The sequence below is a fragment of the Palaemon carinicauda genome, chromosome 45 (assembly GCF_036898095.1).
Source record: "Palaemon carinicauda isolate YSFRI2023 chromosome 45, ASM3689809v2, whole genome shotgun sequence".
Taxonomy (NCBI): Eukaryota; Metazoa; Arthropoda; class Malacostraca; order Decapoda; family Palaemonidae; genus Palaemon; species Palaemon carinicauda.
In genome coordinates, this window is record NC_090769.1 from 18,613,257 (window position 1) to 18,633,965 (window position 20,709).

The window sequence follows — 20,709 nt, forward strand, 5'->3', positions numbered from 1 at the left end:
TGGCAGGTAGGCCTATACGCTCTACAAAACTCCCCATCGTTAGCCCACAATGATGGTGAAGTTGCAGACACTACAAGAAACTATAGAGCTTTAAGTGGGTCTTAAACCTCAGTCCAGCAGATTGATCAGCCTGAACGTTTCCAATGGGCTACCACAAGCCTTATGTTCTTTGCCAAGGTAACAATAACATGAAACGCCCACAAATTCCATAGGTATTTGTGCAACAATGTGTGAATCAGACCTAAGCCTAATGTAGGAGTTTCTCACTGTTTAAGGCATACAAGTCCACTATACTGGTGCGTATGAAAGAAGCTACTGTAACAAGTAGACATCATGAAACTTTTTATGGCTAATGTTGAACTTCTGGTGTTCGGTAAAAATTGTGGGTTAGGCGTATCATTGAAAATATTGAAGGAGTGCAATAGATCCTAGTTGCAATGACTTACAAATCGTGGCTCCCAGAGATCCCTTGCAAGTAAAAGAAGTAAAAGGAGAAGTGTACTTTCAACATTAGAATGACATTGTTTATTAAGTAGTGTTTTACTGCCAGCAAAGACATACAGTAGCTCCCCCAGCATAATCTATAACATTGTAAACCTGACACCAGGCCCATCTAGTGGGACAACAATGCACCTACCTGTATCTTTTTCTGCTCTAGAGCTGCCAAAAAGGGAGATAGCAGCCATGTCTGCATTCAAGTCCTACTCCTGGCTGAACCATTGGTTAGGGGCAGTATCCTACTTTGCAGGGTCAGAAAATGACGCAGTAATTGTGAAGTTTGCCAGGCATATGACTCGGGGATTTTCTAAATCTGAGGAATGCTAATCTCGGATAATCCACCCCCACCCCCATTAGAAATAGCAATGGAGAAATGTGAGAAGACTAGCCAGACATCCTTCTAAGTAGAGATGCAGCATCCAGACTCTCTTCTCCCTTTCAGCAAATGCCAAGACCATTCCCCCATAAGTAAACTCTTCGGTGCTGTCTGCTACTAGAGTTTGATAACATTCAGCATTACAAAAGATAGCCGGAACATTCAACCTCCTTTCGTCGCAGAGAACATCCCTCCACCCATAGGAACCGAGGATGCCGAGGCACCTATTAGGGATGGCAGATCCCCTGACTTAGTACCTGTGGAGGGGATGCCTGCAACGTTTGGACAAGGCGGCAGTTCTTCGGGGGCAGATCCCTGGGCCATAGAAGTTCTTGGCCCTCCACTAAACCCAGATTCTGATGACCCCATCGTTGTACTTAGTGGGGTCTCGGAAAGACCTCCTTCTAGATGATGTCTTAGACAGTCTCAAGTTTCTTCAGCAACCTCTTCCTAGTGGAGAAATTAACAGGAGGCTGGAGACCTGTCATAGACCTTTCCCGCTTGAGCCAGTGTCTGCTCCAAACTCTGTTCAGGCCAGAGTATTTCCATCTACAGACAGGGTGCAGCAATTGAAACTGATCGCAACCCCTTTTATTGAGAAAGAGTTCCCTCTAGCTCAGTCACCTCCCCTCCTTAGAGAAACTGGTACCCTTTGGGAGGATATATTTTAACTTGGTACACTGGTTACTAAAAAGCCAGTGGTTGCAATTTTCTGATCCCCATCATCTCTCTTGAAGATCCCTCAAGATGTGAAAAAAGATCTCTCATGGAGATTAAAAGAGTAGAACCTTTTAGCCTGGTCATCTGTACAGGTTCTAACTCCAGACTTCCTACTTTTTTTAGATACTTCTTGGCAAGGATGCTGAGCCCTTCTAAAGAAGGAACAAGTCTTAGGAACAAGGTCGCTGGAAGACAAGTAGTTACCCGTAAACAACCTGCAACTAAGGCAACGTACCTAGTGTTACTCCACTTTACAGACTATCGACTCGGTAGAGTTAATGATCAACAACACAACCATAGTGACTTGTATCAAGGGGCAATGGGTCTCGGTTTCCCACTTCCTCTGCCAGTTGGCAGTAGGGATGTAATACTTAGGCACAAGTGAACGCCGTTCATCTGTTTGATTCATCCAAGGAAATAAGAATGGAATAGCAGACTAGGAATGATAGCTGATTAAGTGATCTTTGAATCCTCTAATAGCAGAGTCTCCATCAGGTTCTGAACAAAATCAGGATGTCACAGAACCTGAAAGTAATGCTAGTTGCGGTAAGTTGGCCATAAGTGGACCGATACCCAGACTTTCTAGATCTTCTTGTAAGAGTTTCAAGAGAACTTCCAGATTGGCCAAACCCTCTGTGTCAGCCTTGCGTAAAAATTGTTTGGCCTGTCTCTTCATGGCTGGAGGTTATCTAGTACCACCTTTGAAAGCAAGACGTTTCGAGACCAACTGCGGAACAACTTTCAAGATACCTCCTTAATTTTTCCGCAGCGGTCTATCATGCAGTGGTCACTTTGCTGAGATTGGTGTCATAGAAGGAACATTACTTTGTTCTAAGCCACTATATCATTGATTGCGGACTTTTCAGTTTTTCTAGGGAAGGAGAAACCTTTCTGTCACAGCAGTAAAGGTTATTGATGTCTTGAGCCAGGTCTTTAGACTGAAGGGAATTGACCCCTCCTCCTCGTGGGAACTCTTGGCTTTGATCAGAAGTTGTGAACAATCTTGCTTACCTCAGGAACTCAAGCACTCACCCGGGAGTGTGTTAAAGTTTCATTTATACCCGAATTCATAGCTAAGACTCAAAATCCATCAATTAATGATAACCAATTTGACTCCTTGAAGATTTCAGCAATCAAGTTGGTAATTGATGATCTGGACTGTTTGTTACTTTGTCCTATAAGGGCAGTCCACTTTTATCTAAAGAAGACTACACCTTTTTGTCTTAAAATCCTAAAATTGTTTATAACTTCAGGTCGAAATAAGATGGGAACAACCAACAACACCATTTCTTTCTAGTTACGAGAAACTATTATGACAGCATGCAAATCTTTGGGAGAAGCATCAACTGGACCCCCTCCCAAGGCTCGTGATGTGTGGTGTTGCTGCAACCTCAGTGTTCCGCAAAAAACACTTGGTGGCACAGGTGCTTAGTACTGGTGTCTGGAAAAGGCAGACCACCACCACTGCCCATTACTTAAAAGATTGTACCTACAGATATTTGGACATTCTCTTCAGATCCAGTGGTAGCTGCTCAACAGATAGTTTGATACCTATGCTCTTGCAGGACACTTAGCAATATGTCACATCGTCAGTTATTTTCAGCATGATTGTGGTACGAGAGAAACATGAATGATGCCTTCCTTCCTCCCTTTGGATCTTCTCTTCCTTGGAAGTATTTTCGCTGGTGACCACTTATGAAGGTAAGAATACCACTGATACTGTATATATTTATGATTATAAAAATTGTTCTTGCAAAAACTCAAACTTTTCAAGTTGTGGCTCTAACACTTGCCTCAAGTTCATTTGAGGCTTACATAATCACCTTGCCTCTCATCAGTTGGTCATGATAGTAAATTTTTCCTTTTGGGTCAAGGGTCAGACAGATACTAACATTGTCAGTTAGAGACTTTCCTCCACGTAAGGAAGACTCCCATTTAAACGACTTTTTTTTTAAGTAATTTGTATTTTTCGTAACTGCAAACCCGAGTCATTTATTCATATTTTCCACCTCATCCACCCCACTTCAGTCTTTACCAAGACTTAAAGTGAGGAGTAAGCTGCAGACTCCGACATTCTTACCTAGCTCAAGTGAGAAGAGAGGTCAACTATACAATATTGCCAGACCCACAGGACTTCTCAAATGTTTGGTCGTGGAAAAACAGCATCAGAGTATACTCCATATATAAATGACTTGGGTGTATATAACTAGGAAACTAGGAGGATTAATACTACTGGAGATGCCCTGACTCAGAATTCTTTCCTGAACCCGTGAGGGCAGGGTTTGGCCAGATTCACCCCTTCAAACTGTCAAATCTCAATCCCAAGTTAATCCTCCGACAGCGTACTGGTACTTAGTCTGTTTTACTCAGACCTTTATTTTTTGCTGATAACTATTTACTTGTGCTATTTTATTACCGAGGGTCCCTTCCTGTAATACTTTAAAAAAAAAATAATAATAATGTTAAACTTGTTGCTCAACTTATTGGTGAATCAGTTACAAACTCCATGGAATAATGAACTACAGTAAAGTCGTTGACCTTTATAGCCGTCTTTGGATGACATTGAACACAGCTTGTGATAATCTCACAACTGTTGTTACTGATTTTTGCCTAAAGACAGGCAACTTATTTTTTTCGTACAACCAAGAGCAGCACAGGAAGGAGCCATCGCTAATGAAAGCACAATAAGGGTTACCGTCTCTAAACAAAGGTCTGAATAGAACTGACTACAAATTCCAATACAGTGACAGAGATTAACTTGAAGGATCAAGAACTGACAGTTCGAAGGGTAAAAACCTGGCTTCCCTTAATCCGGGTCAGGGCATCTCCAGTTATTTTTCCTCCAAGCTAGGAAACATACAAATTAATTTATAGATGTATTGTGTTTTTTATTCTATTGTCTAAAAAATGTAAACGTTCTTGAATATATGAGTAGACAAACAATGAGATTATTTTTTGGATTCTGATATGATTTTTTTTAAACTGTAAGAAAACAAAATGTAAAATTAATTACAGTATAGAACATACAAAGCTATACAGTATACCTAATGGTAGTTGAAAAGTTTTACATGAACAATTAACTTTACTGGAGGCTTATGTTGCCAGTCCCCAATACTGTACTGTACTTTCAAATAGTAATTTTGTAGTGTGTTAGTTATTTTGTAAAACAAATTTTCATAGCTTATTATTTCTATTCTATTCTTATCCATTACAGTATTTGTAAAATATTCTTTAAGTGCATGCTTGACATCAAGAAAGTGAAAATCAGTACACTTTCCACTGGTGTGACGTTGTGATCTGTAACCATCTTTAGATTGCCTATCGTCACTGCTTTGTGAAAGTTTTCCAGACAGATTTTTAAGATGCAATCAGTGATTTGAATTAATATTTGACTTACCTGGCTGACAGGGCTTTGCTAGTGTGCTCTTGTTAGATACTTTGCAGTGTTTATTATCTTTGATTCATGTAATCTTTAGTTGTCTCTTTCTTCTGACTGTTAAAACATTCAGGGTAAACTTTCCTTCATGGAACACGTATCTTCACTCAATGTGTGTTGCAGAATAGATCTAAGGTGTGTTGATGTTTTCTGATGAATATAAGAATAGGATAGAGGTTTATCTGATATGCTTAAAAACATTTTAATGATAACCATGAGGATAGAGTAATGATTTTCTATTAAGTTTAGGAATGAGTTTATTTTTTATAAGGAGATACCCTTCAAATAGCAACTTTTCATAAATTTGGCTTTCGGTCAGTGGTTCTTCTCTCGATTTCTCTTAACACCTGCAACCCTCCTGTAATTCTCTTAAGAGTGAATTTTCTGCAGGACATTTGTATGTTAAAGAAAATAGTCCCATTGTTTAAGGTGACCCATGTGCGAGTGTACTCGGTTCTTCATATGCTGTTACCCCAAGTTGGTTCATCAGCTAACAGAGCTAAGAGTCTGGCAAAATCAGCAGGCCCATGGATTCTTACTACCTCACTCTCATTGGGTACAATGTCAATTTAGGGGTCATTCATGCCCAGTCATATCGATTCTTATGTAGCCTCTTTGTTTTGAGGGCAATTTCTAACGTGCTCTTACACAATCATTTTCGGATTAATCATAGTTTTCCTTGCTTGAACACTAGTTTGGCAATTCATCATTAGTCATAATTGTTCACATTTCAATTAAAATTGCGCTATTCACTACATCACATGATGTTAGTCAGAATTGCTCCTTGATGATATTGATAAGCACCAGGCATTTTGTGCTGCCATAATATTAACTCTAGGTTAGTTGCTATGTGGTAAGAGTGAGATATGTGTTAGCTCCTCCTCTGAGGAATCCAGTGTATCAGTTGACAGCTTTAGGTTGATTAGATGTATTGTACAAACAATTGTGGAAATATCATAGAAGTTATACTACCTTACCACAGCTGCCCCCTCAGTGTTCAAGAAACCTGTAGCTATTACGTAAACCATTTTGCAGACTTCATATGGATTGTAAGGAACAAATGCTGTTTTCTACCCTATTTAAGCTTTTCTACCGTTTATTACCTTGTGTCGATAATGAGCCCCACCGCTTATTTAGCTGTGCTGCAGTGCAACCAACCAAGGTTTCTTCAAGTCCCTTAGGCTAAGGTTCTTGCCCTTATTTTAATGTATTTATCTGCTTCTCAGTGCCTGCTCCTGTCACCACTTCTGCACCCATTCAAGTACATATTTCCAAGGAGACTAAATTGGATGACACAAGTACAGTAATTATTGAGTTAACTTTTTTTTTATTTTCTTTATTCACCAGGAAGTTTTATGATACTGTAGACATATGAATAATGGCTCTTTAAACTTACAAATTGTCAGTTTCCAAGAAGTTGAGTGAATAAGAGTTTGGCACTTGGTGTGTCTTTTACAATGCACCAATAACAGCATTACTATTGTGTTAACAACTGCATTTTTTACTTTGTTCTCTTTACCACTTTAAAAAAAATTTTGTTGGCAAGGTTTATTAATCTAGAACTGCAGTTCAGATCTCATTAAATTGTTATAAGTAAGGACCCATTAAGCAGATAAATTAATTTATTTCCCAAATCCAAGTGTTATGGATAGAATAAGATTCTTCAAGAATTCAAAACATTTATTGTTTTGATGTATCCCAAGAATCCCAGGCAAACTGTCAGTATTCCAAATTACAATATTATATATAAATTATAAGCTTGGTCTAAATTTGTGCAGTACTAAGATGGTTTTTAAGAAAATATCAATGTTATGGCAAAAACATTTCATCATTCAACATTCCTACCTAAAGTACTCATAAATTTTTGCAAAAATATATTAAGGCTACAAAAAGCTTAACAAAAGTATTTAACTTTATATAACCGAGCATCTAAAAAATCTACATGGCAAATCTTAAATAAAGGTTTCTCATGTTGAGTAAGGCAAGGATATTGTCAAGAAAATAGTACAGGTATATCAAACATATTCTCAAAACATATAAGGTTTGCTGAAAACTTATTTTACATTTTGCCGACCGTTTCAATTCCCAGAATTGCAAAACATTTTTCCATCACAACAGCGACTGCTTCGCAAAGGACAAGCCTGCCATGATTGATTTTAACAATTTTCCCAGTTTGGTCCTTCTCAACACAGTAACAAGTGTCATAAAACTCTGTAAACACTGATGAGACCTGTAAAGAAAGGAAAATTAATAGTTGTAAAAAAATTCATTTAATACATTATACTTCACAGATTTCAAAATTACTTTTTCAACATTGTTTACACTTATGACTGTATTAATATGCTAACAATGAGAGAGAGAGATTGAAAGCATCATAAAATTAAATAGAGAACAATTCATTCCAAACAACTTATTGCATGGGTTTGCAAATATCGGTAATTATCAGTTCTCGATAAGCTATTCCATTCACATTTGCACTCTTTGATGATAGAAAGTATGAGAAATTTGTCATGATTTTCCTAAAAGAATGAGATTTGTGAAGATTGTGCTAAATTTCCCAATGATACCTATTCAAAGAGAAAAAAATTATATTTTATGGAAAACATTATTTTAAAAATTGCTTTTGCAAAACTAATTTCTTTAATTGTCATGTTCTTACTGTGTGGGTTGCTGTGTGCCTGTCTTTCAATTCCACCAGCAATTGGTGTACAACCAAAGTAAACAAAGCAAATAAATTTTCTTCATACTGAGAATATAATGAACTTTTATATATTTTCATTAGCCCATTGCCATCTTCCAATGGTAGGGGTGTGTGTGTGTGTGTTTTACAAGGATTGTGGATGTCTCACAAGACTTTTTAGTCCATCCGCAGAGACTCCGTTTGCTCTTTGGTAGAGCGATTTATTTTATGCATTTAGTGACGTCTTATGATCTTGTCTAGACAACTTATTCTTGAACTCATTTACTTGTTACTGTTTACTACATCCGCTGGAAGTCTATGCCAAGTATTTGCTATTTTGTATGTAAAGAAATTGCCTCATTGAGTGATGTTGTATCTTTTCAATTCCAGTTTGTATCCATTACCTCTGGACTAATTTGTGCTAAGCGTAAGTATTTTGTTGTAATCTAAATTTGTTATTCCTTTAAGAATTTTGAAAGGCTCTATTAACTGTCCCCTTAGTCCTCGAGTTTGGTGATCAAATAAGTTCAAACCTTCCATCCTCTGTCTTTATCCAAATTGGAACTAGTTTTGTGACCCTAGCTTGTACTGCTTCCAGTCTATCTATATCCTCCTGAATACTTGGAGCCCAGAATTGGACTTCGTATTCTAGATGGAGTTTTAATAGTGATGTGTACAGCTCTGGTACAGTGTCTTTTTTAGTCTCTTTATGTAGCCTATAGTTTCTGTGCTTTATTTTCTGTTTTTATGCAATGTTAGGTGAACTTCAAATCCTTGCTGATAATAATACCAACATCTTCCTCCTAGTCCACATTTTCTATTTCATTACCTAGCAGTGGGTAATCTGACTGTAGGTTACTATAACCTATGTGCATTACTTTAAATTTCCCACAGTTGAAAGGTATTTGCCATTTTCATGACCATTCTCCTAGCTTCATTAGATCCTCTCTTAAGGCTTCTACGTCTTCTTAGTTTGCAGCATTTATGCCCAATTTAGTATCGTCGGCAAATTAGCCTAATCTACAAGTTAATCCTAAATCTATGTCGTTATTGTAGATCAGAAATGGCAATGGTCCAAGGACGAATCCTTGAGGTACTCCGCTTGTAACAGCTGCCCACTCTGAAGTTTCTCCATTGATTACAACTCTGTTTTCTGTTTGATAGCCATTCCTCGAACTTTCAGCTGACTCATCAATAATGCCGAGTGCTCTAATTTTAACCAAAATGTTTTATGAGGAACTTTGTCAAAAGCCTTTTTGAAAGCCTAGGTATATGATGTCTATTGCCCTGCTCTTGTTATAAAAGCTAAATATGTGGAAAAATGCCACAAGATTGGTCACACATGATCTATTTTGTCTAAAACCATGTTGACTGTCTATCAAAAGATTGTTTGCCTCTATAGGTTCTACTATTGAATCTACAATAATTGGTTCAAAAATATTACAAGGCACTGAAGTTAGACACACTGATCTGTAGTTTCCAGGTTCTTCTTTTGGCCCTTCTTGTAGATTGAAGGAACATTGCCTAGTTTCCATCCTTTTGCCTTTCTTTCAGAACATCTTGTAAGAGAGTGGGTCTATCTCTTCTAGCTCCATATCTTGGATGAATATCATCTGGACCTGGTAACTTAGATTTATAGAGTCCTTTAATTTTCTTTTTGACATAATCTATTGTATATAAGTGATTTTGTTTTATGGCTGTGGCCCTTCATTTTTGATAGCCGGTTCGGAAAGGGTCGTTGATTCTTCCCTACTGAATAGTTGTGAAATATGCATTCATCAGTTCAGCGTTTTCCAAATCATTTGTTACAAGATTCAAGATTACCCTCCAAGTCTCTTAATGGGCTGATGTTATTTTTTATTGGTTTTCTACTGTTTACATATGCAAAAAAAATTCTTTTGGGTTTTCTTTACTAGCTGAAGCCACTCTTTTCTCTTCATTGATCTTGGTATTTCTAGTTAATCTACTTTTCTGCCTAACTTCTTGTGCTCGGATTAATTGAAGGCTGTGGACTCCTTGATTTATGTTTCCTGTCTCTATTTCTTATTGCATTAGCTATTTCTCTGTTGAAACACTTAGGTTCTGGAGTTCCATTTGGTAATATTTTTCTATGCAGTATACATTTAACCATTTTTTCTTTATATATTTCTACAAAGGAGTTCTATTGTGTATTGATGTTCCTTGTTTTGTCACATTCTAAATTCTTGGTGTATTCCTTCAGTTTTAACCAGTTACTACGTCTGAAGTCTAGCTTTCTTATAATTTTCCCTTCTTTATGATGAGGTATATTTACCTGAAACCTAACTATTCTGTGGTCACTTTAGCCAATATTTTTCCCTACTGAAACACTGGATAATAAATTTTCCCCTGGTTAGTTTATCGACCCACTGATGGAGGAGGAATTCATTGTTAACAAATTCTAGTAGTCCATGCCTTTTAAGGTAATGGTCCAACGGTAACTTTCTTCCCATACATCAGTTGAGGATTGTATTATTGAGTGGTCTTGTGGACCGCTGAGGTTGTGGCAAACCTACATGTATCACATACTTGAGGGAGGATCGCCAATGACACTTCCCCTGATGATACATAGGTTCTTATTTGTTTCTCTTTATAATAGGAGTCAAAGCTGTTGAATGCTTTGCATCGGAGCATGCAAACGCTCACCAACAACATAGTTACGGAGACTATTGTAATCGAGTGGTATTGCTGAACACTAAGGTTGTGACAAGTCCACTTAGTTCATATGTTCATGGGGGGAGGGGGGGGGGGTTTCCCTAACAATGCTTTCCCTGAAGATGCCAAGGATCTTCTGATATTGCTACACTTGGGGAGAAAAGGTGTCCCCAACTACCTTCTTCCAGAGCAGTCAGAGCTTTGAACACAAATAATGGGTGAGACCCAGATATTTGTTGTATCAGAAACTTGCATTGCACTACAGGAACAAAACTACTAGTTGTTTGTATGATTGGGAATATCTTTGAGACAATATCGTGAAAGAGTTAACTGGGGTCTTCTAGCCTGAGTCTGGATTATACATTAGGCTAGAGGCAGGACAAGGTGTTAATTTATGATGCCTTGTTATGGGGGATTCCCTGGAAACTCTTCCCCTGAAGGTGGTAAGTTTCATGTTGTTAGTTCACAAAGTGTCCATATTCAGGATGGAGAACTTGCTTCTGGCCATCAAAGAAAGTCCTGTCTCCGCGGGCAGGGGTGTCGGAGCATTTTGTTTTTTCCCTAGACTGAGAGATAAGTTCATGAATGTTGCTGAAGGAGGGCTCCGAACATCCACGGACATGGGGAGGAGGGTTTGCAAAAGTTAAGGTACAAACTCTGCAGATCCACTTCTCTTAGTAAAATAATATGATCATCATGGGAAATAAAGCTTCCAGCATTAGGATCCCAGGGAAGGAAAATCCAGCCCATGGGTTTGTTCTCTGGCTGTAAAATAAAGGGTCAGAGTAAGGATAGTTAGATCCATAACTAAGGCTCTTCTGTTCGGTATCGTGAGAATAACCTTAGGGAATGATAGAAGACCCTTCTTCCCAACTCAATAGTAGGGGAGAGGGAATTACTCTTATGAGACCACTTTGTCCCCCAGCGGTAATGAAGGTGTCGATAGGTCTTTAAGGCAGGAAATCCTAGTGTCTCAGACCACGGCTTGTTCCAAGATCTCTTAACTAGATCTGAACCTTCATGAAGGCTATAGTAGCCATTTTGAAGATTGTCAAATGTTTCTGATCCAAAGGGTATGGTCTTGGAAATCTCTCCATACTAAAGTTAATCTAGTAGGGGTTCTCTATGACCAGAACGGCCCTCATGCTGATGAATTCTTCCCTGGGTGGGAAGACGTTACTTTAAGATTCTTATGCAATGTGTCAAGCAAACTTATTGCAACTGGTCTAAGAATGATCCTCTTTACTTGGTCCGAAAGCCTCTTCCGACTCGTCATGAGGGGTACTATGCCCATTGATCTTTCTTAATCACAGTAAGGAAAGCTGTCCATCCGACTCCCTTGCATCTTCTGATCTTTTTTTCGGAGATGAGGAAGGTGGACGTTGGTCACTACCATAGTACTGGCGGAATTTTTGTTAACAAGCAGTTTGGCACGATAAATGATTCATGGTAGAGGTATCATTCAAGGCCAAGCTTTGTTAGGAGGTATGGAGGATACAGCTCTCCTAGTCCTTTCCTGGATACGTAGTAGGTTGGCCAAGGCACCAGCCACCCATTGAGATAATAACGCTAAGAGTTTTTGTCTTAGACTGGCCATACAGTACTACATTGGATCCCTCTCTCTAGTTACAGATCATTTCATCTTTGCAGACACATACTAAGAATAGTCTGGCCTATTTTTTACACATTCTCCTCTTCCCTCATACACTAGACAACACTGAAATTACTAAATAATTCTTCTCTCAAGAGGTTAACTACTGCACTGTAATAGTTCAGTGGGTACTTGCCTGTTGGTAAGGGTAGAAGAGACTCTTTAGCTATGGTAAGCAGCTTTTCTAGGAGGACACACCAAAATCAAACCATTGTTCTCTAGTCTTGGGTAGTGTCATAGCCTCTGTACACTGGTCTTCCACTGTTTTGGGTTAAGAGATCTCTTGCTTGAGGGTCCACGTGGGCACACTATTCTATCATGATACTCAAGTTTTTATCTTTTTTTTTTTCCCCTAGTTTTTATAGGATTTATTTTAATATTATTGTTCTTAAACTTTTCTTGTAGTTTTCCCTTTTTTCCATTTCCTCACTGGGCTATTTTCCTTGTTGAAGACCTTTGACTTATAGCATACTGCTTTTCCATATTTTATTGTAGCTTAGCCATTAATAATAATAGTACTCATTGGGTCATGACTTTCAAATCGATGGTCTTGATTCTTCTGGGGGAACATCCAGATTATACCTCTTCGTAAACCTCTTTATCATTCTTACTGAATAAGGTAGATGTGATTACTGCCGTTAGGTCCTTATACCCGAGTGGTTCTTACCTAGAAAGGCTTGTAGCCTTTCTAGACTTGGGAAGAAGTACCAAAGTCCTGTTTTAATTGATGAACGGAAGAAAACAGGAGGGCCATTTTCGACTTCTCAGTGGGTATATTCTCAGGGTGTTACGTCCCCCCCCCCCCCCCCCCCCCGAGATATAGGAAGCCAAAATTTGGAGACCCTTCACAACTGAAAAAACACCATAAAACCAAAAATAGGATCAAAATGGAAAAGCTATTTGAGGCGTGTATAAGTTCGTTGCACAACCAGTTGGAACTGAAAAACTCGAGCAGTGGGGTCGTGAACCAGTAACCTGTTTTGGTGGAAGCAATGCTTGTTTAGGGACTGCTACAGAAAGTAGAACTCTAAAAATCTAATTTAAAATTTAGCAGTAGAAGCAGTCTCCTTTAGTTGGGCAACAGCACTCAACTTCAGGTAGACTTAACATTATCAAATTTACAATTTACAGTGTATACCATGTTAGTATTGTATATTATCCTATGATTTTTATGTAATGATAATACATCAATACCTCAACCAAAAAACTTAAAATTGGCATAAGAGTCCCAAGTGACACAATTGAGGGCAAATACAATATGTCTATAATGCTTATGACTGTGCTCTTGAAGAGCCTGTAACTGTCGATGCGACTGTAATTTGAGAGTAAAATGTTTTATTGTATGTTATTAACATTTAACTTACCTCATATAGAAATTCACAAAGTGGGTGTATATATAAATCTTCTGTAATCTTCACCAAGACATCAGGAAGTTTGAGAAGTGTACGCGCCAGTTTCCACTCCTTTTCATGTTCAAGTAAAACTGGTTCTTTTCGAGCTTCTGATATAATGTCCTCTCTTTTCACTCCGGCTGTCAAGTAAGAAAAATATATAATTTTGATAATAAAATTTGTTACTTCAATACTCGCTTAATGTTCATACTGATTCATCTCTTGAAGCTCAGTTTGACATTTACCCTTAAATTTTGAAGAAAAAAAAATTTCCTAGTAACATTACGAGACAAACTAGCATTTAATGGCAGACGCAAAGTACTAGGGCCTACCCGTTATTTCCGTTTCAAGGTAAAACTACAGTATTCCCTATTCCTTTGGCAACACAAGTCAGTGGACAACAAGGCTCAACTGTATATAAGTCAACAATGTACTGGAGGGGAGGAGCGATAGGTGAACCATGATATGGCGAGGGATTATTATATTCACTCTGCAAAAGACAACTGATACCTCAGCTCGTTATTAAACTTGGCTTGCTCTCCTCGACCATTATGAAAATCTAATGTCCGTTATTGTTTACAATACTGTACCCACAACGACAATTTAAAACGGTGCTTTCCCTGTTCAAAAAACAAATTCAAGGAAAAAACCTAAAATGCAAATACACTTATCACAATCTGAAAGAAGGATATGTCTTAATTTATTTATAACAGGGCTTTTATATGCAAGAATACTAACAAATCCACCAGGGAAGCCAATAAAACTAAAAAAACACTTAAAAATTCTGCAAAGTTAAGTGATTCAAAAACACTTCATACTTGATTACCTACAGATTCTTTAGTCAACCATCTTGCAAAACCTAAATTTAAATATTTTCATGTATAAGGTGCAATGATGGGGTCAATTCATATCCAAGACAATATCATGCAATTGACAAGTTTTATACAAATCAGCACGTCTGCTTCATAGAAGGCTCAAGGACTAAATGGCGACTGAAATTGTAGTGTTTTTATGAATCCGGACAATAATATATCCATTCTTATTCACTATTAAGTTGAGAATAAAGGGATATAAACAGTCTCTGAAGTAACTACGTCCACAGATTTAGAACAATGAGAAACTTCCAAACTTACCTTACTCAACTTAAGGTATTTCTCAGAAATATGATTATGAAAGGTTTGAAAAGAAGATAATCGCTCACTTTAAAGGTTTGCCTCTGTGTTTTCTTATTCTTCATCTCCCTGAATCACAAGTTGAACCAAGGGAAAATCAGCTAATTTTCCAGTTAGCTTACAACTGGAGTGGATACATGGGATACAGTCCATGTACATAGAGGACTAGTTTTGTCAATTGATGTACTAGCACCTACATTTACCCAACTTGAGTTAACCACCAGTGATGAGCTAGTGGCCGAGCCTGCAAGCGAACAGAACACACTGCCAAGCGAAACATGATCCAAATAATTAAGTCGAGTTGAAACTTCATTCAACAAGATTTAAGGGGAACATACAATATGCCATGCCATCCATTTATGTAATACGATATATTTTAGAAACGCTTACTTAAGCGCGTAGCGAGATAGGAACTAGACTATCCACTTGGTCTTCTGCCTCACAATCTAGTTTTCTTGTAAGGTTTAGCAGCAAAAGGGTATACAGTACTTGAATTTGCAGCTCTGTAAGTGGCTTTCGAATCTACTGCACAGCAAACTTTCAGAACCATAGCTAAAAGAAGCTATATTAACATGTATCCAACTTAGGGAGTTAGGTTTGTTTTGGCAACATTTTAATAAAATGTTTACACAACCATATTATCAACAAAAACAGGGATATGTATGGGGTGGAAAGGAGGAATGGGTGCTCTATCCCAAGGAGTGTCTAGTGTGAGAGCCTACTCCCCTGAGGTGAACTAATGGTTTACTTGAGCGGTGTCTTCTTTATTGCCCACGTCTCCACTCCATACATCAATGCCGGTCTCAAACTGTCCTGTGTACTTAGCCCCTATTTTCCTGTCGCATAGTACTCCACACACTTTTTTTTTCAATCCTTTGCGGGAGATTCGTAAACCTAAGGCTTGGGACCGGCACCAAGTTGAGGCTGGCTTGCCCCCCTCAGTGGCTGGGTTTCTGCCATTAACATACAACGCAATTATATATACAGCAGGCCATAAACATGGCCATTTTTTTGTATGGATATAAGTATGTATTTTTCTTTAATTTTGATTTGTTTATTCATGAAATTATGAATAATTTTGGTTTGTTTATTCATGAAATTATGAATCCATGTTCTTAATAGGTTGGGGAATTGCAATATCTTGAGAATTAAGCAGGCTATAAACCTGGCCATTTTGTCATGTGGATATAAATATGTATTTTTCAATATTAAACTTAGCCGGTGATTATATAAGCTGCAGCTCTGCTGCCCGACAGAAAAACTCTACGTTCAAAATACGCCAGCGATCGCTATGCAGGTAGGGGGTGTACATCAACAGCGCCATCTGTCGAGCAGGTACTCAAGTACTCCATGTAAACACAGAACCAATTTTCTCTCTGTCGTGCCACCGGCAAGACCTACTAAATTCGCTGTTGCTTACTGGATTGGTTTTCACAGATTTTGGTGAAGTACACATTTCTAGTTATTAGCTTTCGCTTTGCAGAGGTTATCTTCAATACATCCTTGCTTTCTTTTATTGATTTTGGATTATTTGTTGACGACTTTGGATAGATTTTGAATTCCCCTTTGACTAATTCAAGATGGCTGACCCTTCTCAAGTCCCTAAATACAGAAAGTGTAGTGCTAGGGACTGTTCAAGGCGTCTTCCGAAGGCCTCTATCGATCCGCACACCGTTTGTTCCAATTGTCGGGATAAAGCCTGTCAATTGGAAGATCGATGTGAGGAATGCGTTGGGCTTTCGGAATTTGATTTTCTCGAATTCCTGAAATATTCACGTAGGCTAGAGAGAGATAGAGTCAGGAGAAGTTCATCTCGCTCCGTTGATATTTCCTCTCCTCATGCCCCACAACCTTTTCCTTCCCCTGTAGTGGTTGCTCCTGATCCCCCTTCTAGCACTCAACAACCTTCGATGGCAGATATGATGCGTGCCATCCAGGCTCTGGGTGAGAGAGTCGAGTCATTGGCGAGTGACCGTAACCAACTCATGGCAGACATCAAGGAGTTGAAGGGTAAGAGTGCAGTGAGTAGTGACAAAGTGAGTGGTAGTGTTGTGGAAAGTGTTGTGGATAGTGTTGCGCTTGAGGGTTCGTCTGTTCGTGCCTGTCGTCCTCCTAGTCCGGGACCTCTTGCAAGCTCCCAAGCCCAGGGGAGAAGCAATGTCGTACGACCAAAGGGTTCGAGAGGCTTTAATCAGCGAACAGACGTTCCCTCCGTGGTTTCGGACGTATCTATCCAAGATCGTCCCACCCACAAGAAGACGAGAGAGCCCATTTATTCCTCGTCTGCGGAAGATGTTTCTCGGAAGAAACAATGGACCAAGGTCTCACGGCCTCTTAAACGCAAGTCGGTCCCTTCCGCGCAAGTCCAACGGCCCAGTTGTAGCCACTGGGTCAGTTCGGACTCGCTGCAGTCTTCCGATGACTGCACACCTCCTAAGAGAGGCAAAGCGGTACCGCATCAGGCAGTAACTCCGTCTGTTGCCGCACCTGCTACTGTAGACCCTAAGTGGTCTTTGCTGCAGACCATGCAGACTCAGTTGACGTCATTAATGCAGGACTTTCGTGCGGAGAAGGTTGACGCTGCACCAACCGCTAGCCTACAACCTCCCACGGTTGTGCGTCCAGAGGACGCTGAGGCTACCTTCTCCCGCACTCCAGCTGTGAGAGTCCCGCCACCCATGCGCTGCCAGCCGCATGTTGACGTTCAGCGACGCACGGAACCTTCCGTTGACGTTCGCGAGTTACAACAACAACCCAAGTTGTTTTGTTTTGACGCTGTGCGTCAACCTCCGCAACCCAGTGTGGTTACCACTACTCGCCCACAGCAGACTAGACAGTCAGGAGTAGACGCTTTGCGCCACCGCGCTGCTATGGTAGTTGCCAGCTCACAGACTGGGCAACAGTTCCATGACGTTGCGTCCGGTGCAGTCACGCATGCACCCGTGCTGCCGGACTCAGCTGACCAGCCAACTCCTACTCCTTTGCCGCTTCCTCCTCAGTATTCAGATGATGGACTCTCTGATGATGACGACGCTGCACACATTGACGACCCGCATACGGACATCGACAAACCCAAGACCACGCAACCCTCCTTGGACTTTAGGAAAGTTCTTGCACTGTTCAGGGAGATGTATCCCGATCAGTTTGTTTCTGCGGCCCCACGCTCACCTCCATCTGAGTTCGCTTTAGGCACGCAATCATCCGCGCCTGCCTTTACGAAGCTCGTCCTCGCCCGCTCGTCTAAGAGAGCTTTAAGAGTGTTGGGAGAATGGTTGCAGTCCAAAAAGCACCTTGGGAAGACAGCATTCACGTTTCCCCCTGCGAAACTCTCTTCCAGATCGAGCGTCTGGTATGCCACGGGAGAAGTTCTCGGCTTGTGAGTTCCTGCCTCTGCCCAGGGCGACTTCTCAAGCCTAGTAGACTCTCCCCGCAGGCTAGCCATGAGACGCTCCAAGATTTGTTGGACTCCTTCAGACTTAGACCATCTGATGAAAGGAGTGTTCAGAGCCTTCGAGGTTTTTAACTTTTTGGACTGGTGTTTGGGAGCGTTGAGCAGGAAGATCTCCCCTTCTGACAAGGATACTTCCATGCTCATTATGTCCTGCATGGACAAGGCCATACGGGACGGTTCCAGTGAGCTTGCGGCTTCGTTCGTTTCCGGGGTCCTCAAGAAACGGGAAAACCTTTGCTCCTTCTTGTCAGCTGGAGTAACACAGTGTCAGAGATCGGAACTTATGTTTGCTCCTCTCTCAAAGTGCCTTTTCCCAGAAGAGTTGATAAAGGAGATTGCTGCCTCCTTGATTCAAAAAGACACGCATGACCTGGTTGCGTCATCTGCTCGCAAAGCCACCCCTTTGCCTACCGTGTCTAGACCCAGGATGGACACTCCAGCGTCCAGGTTCATTCCGCCCTTTTGTGGCAGAGCCTCCAGCAGAGGAGGTGCTCGTGCCGAAGGGAGACGCGGGATTAAGAAGAAAGGTACCAAGTCCTTTAAGGGCAGAGTCTGACTGCCACATTCTTCAGACAGCAGTGGGAGCCAGACTCAAGAACTTCTGGCAGTCCTGGGAGAAAAGGGGCGCAGATGCACAATCTGTGAGGTTGCTCAGAGAAGGGTACAAGATCCCGTTTATACGCAAACCCCCTCTAGCAACGTCGCCCATCGACCTCTCTCCCAGGTACAGAGAGGAGGACAAGAGACTAGCTTTGAAGCAAGAGGTGTCCCTCTTACTAGAAAAGGGAGCTGTAGTCAAAGTCCGGGACCATCAATCCCCGGGCTTCTACAACCGTCTCTTCTTAGTGGTAAAGAAGACAGGAGGGTGGAGGCCGGTGCTAGACGTCAGTGCTCTGAATGTCTTTGTCACAAAGCAGACGTTCGCCATGGAGACGACAAAGTCTGTTCTAGCAGCGGTCAGGAAGGAAGACTGGATGGTCTCTTTAGACCTAAGGGACGCTTACTTTCACGTCCCCATCCACCCAGATTCCCAACCTTTTCTAAGGTTCGTTTACGGGAAGGTTGTCTACCAATTTCAAGCCCTGTGCTTTGGCCTAAGCACGGCTCCTCTTGTCTTTACGAAACTGATGAGGAATATTGCCAAATTCCTGCATTTAGCGGACATCAGAGCCTCCCTCTATTTGGACGACTGGCTTCTAAGAGCTGCTTCCAGTCGTCGCTGTCTGGAGAATCTAAAGTGGACCCTAGATCTGACCAAGGAATTAGGTCTCCTGGTCAATATGGAAAAGTCCCAACTGGTCCCATCCCAAACTATAGTGTACTTAGGGATGGAGATTCACAGTCAAGCTTTTCGGGCTTTTCCGTCGGCCCCCAGAACAAGTCAAGCCCAAGGATGCATCCAGAACATGCTAAAGAAGGACCGATGTTCAGTCAGACAGTGGATGAGTCTGATAGGGACGCTTTCATCCCTGGAACAGTTCATCGCGTTAGGGAGACTGCACCTCCGTCCCCTTCAATTTCACCTAGCTGTGCACTGGAAAAAGGACAAGACGCTAGAAGCGGTCTCGATCCCCATTTCCGAGAAGATGAAGTCATCACTGACTTGGTGGAAGGACAACATCCACCTCAGAGAGGGTCTGCCCCTGGCTGTTCAGACCCCCAACCACGTTCTCTTCTCGGACGCATCAGACACGGGCTGGGGTGCGACATTAGACGGTCGGGAATGCTCGGGATCTTGGAACTCGAATCAAAGAACGTTACATATCAACTGCAAGGAGCTACTGGCAGTTCATCTGGCCTTGAAAAGCTTCAAGTCCCTCCTTCTAGGCAAGGTGGTGGAGGTGAACTCAGACAACACCACGGCCTTGGCGTACATCTTATTATTATTATTATTATTATTACTATCCAAGCTACAACCCTAGTTGGAAAAGCAAGATGCTATAAGCCCAGGGGCTCCAACAGGGAAAAATAGCCCAGTGAGGAAAGGAAATAAGGAAATAAATAAATGAAGAGAACAAATTAACAATAAATCATTCTAAAACAAGTAACAACGTCAAAACAGACATGTCATATATAAACTATTAACAACATCAAAAACAAATATGTCATAAATAAACTATAAAAAGACTCATGTCCGCCTGGTCAACAAAAAAGCATTTGCTCCAACTTTGAACTTTTGAAGTTCTACTGATTCAACCACCCGATTAGGAAGATCATTCCACAACTTGGTAACAGCTGGAATAAAACTTCTAGAATACTGCGTAGTATTGAGTCTCGTGATGAAGAAAGCCTGGCTATTAGAATTGACTGCCTGCCTAGTATTACGAACAGGATAGAATTGTCCAGGGAGATCTGAATGTAAAGGATGGTCAGAATTATGAAAAATCTTATGCAACATGCATAATGAACTAATTGAACGACGGTGCCAGAGATTAATATCTAGATCAGGAATAAGAAATTTAATCGACCGTAAGTTTCTGTCCAACAAATTAAGATGAGAATCAGCAGCTGAAGACCAGACAGGAGAACAATACTCAAAACAAGGTAGAATGAAAGAATTAAAACACTTCTTCAGAATAGATTGATCACCGAAAATCTTGAAAGACTTTCTCAATAAGCCAATTTTTTGTGCAATTGAAGAAGACACAGACCTTATATGTT

At 40.6% G+C, this 20,709-nt stretch overlaps 1 protein-coding gene across 2 annotated transcripts in view; it reads right to left on the reverse strand.

Moving 5' to 3' along the window:
* Positions 1-6,839: 6,839 nt before the first annotated feature.
* Positions 6,840-20,709, reverse strand: part of LOC137634911 (arginine--tRNA ligase, cytoplasmic-like) — a 94,231-nt gene continuing 80,361 nt past the window's right edge. For both annotated transcript variants that reach the window (XM_068367456.1, XM_068367457.1), the window contains exons 13-14: positions 13,399-13,565; positions 6,840-7,260 (exon numbers count right to left, since the gene is read on the reverse strand). In XM_068367456.1, coding sequence (XP_068223557.1) covers positions 7,090-7,260; positions 13,399-13,565 — 338 coding nt within the window. In that variant the 3' untranslated portion in view covers positions 6,840-7,089. The remainder of the gene's footprint in view (positions 7,261-13,398; positions 13,566-20,709) is intronic.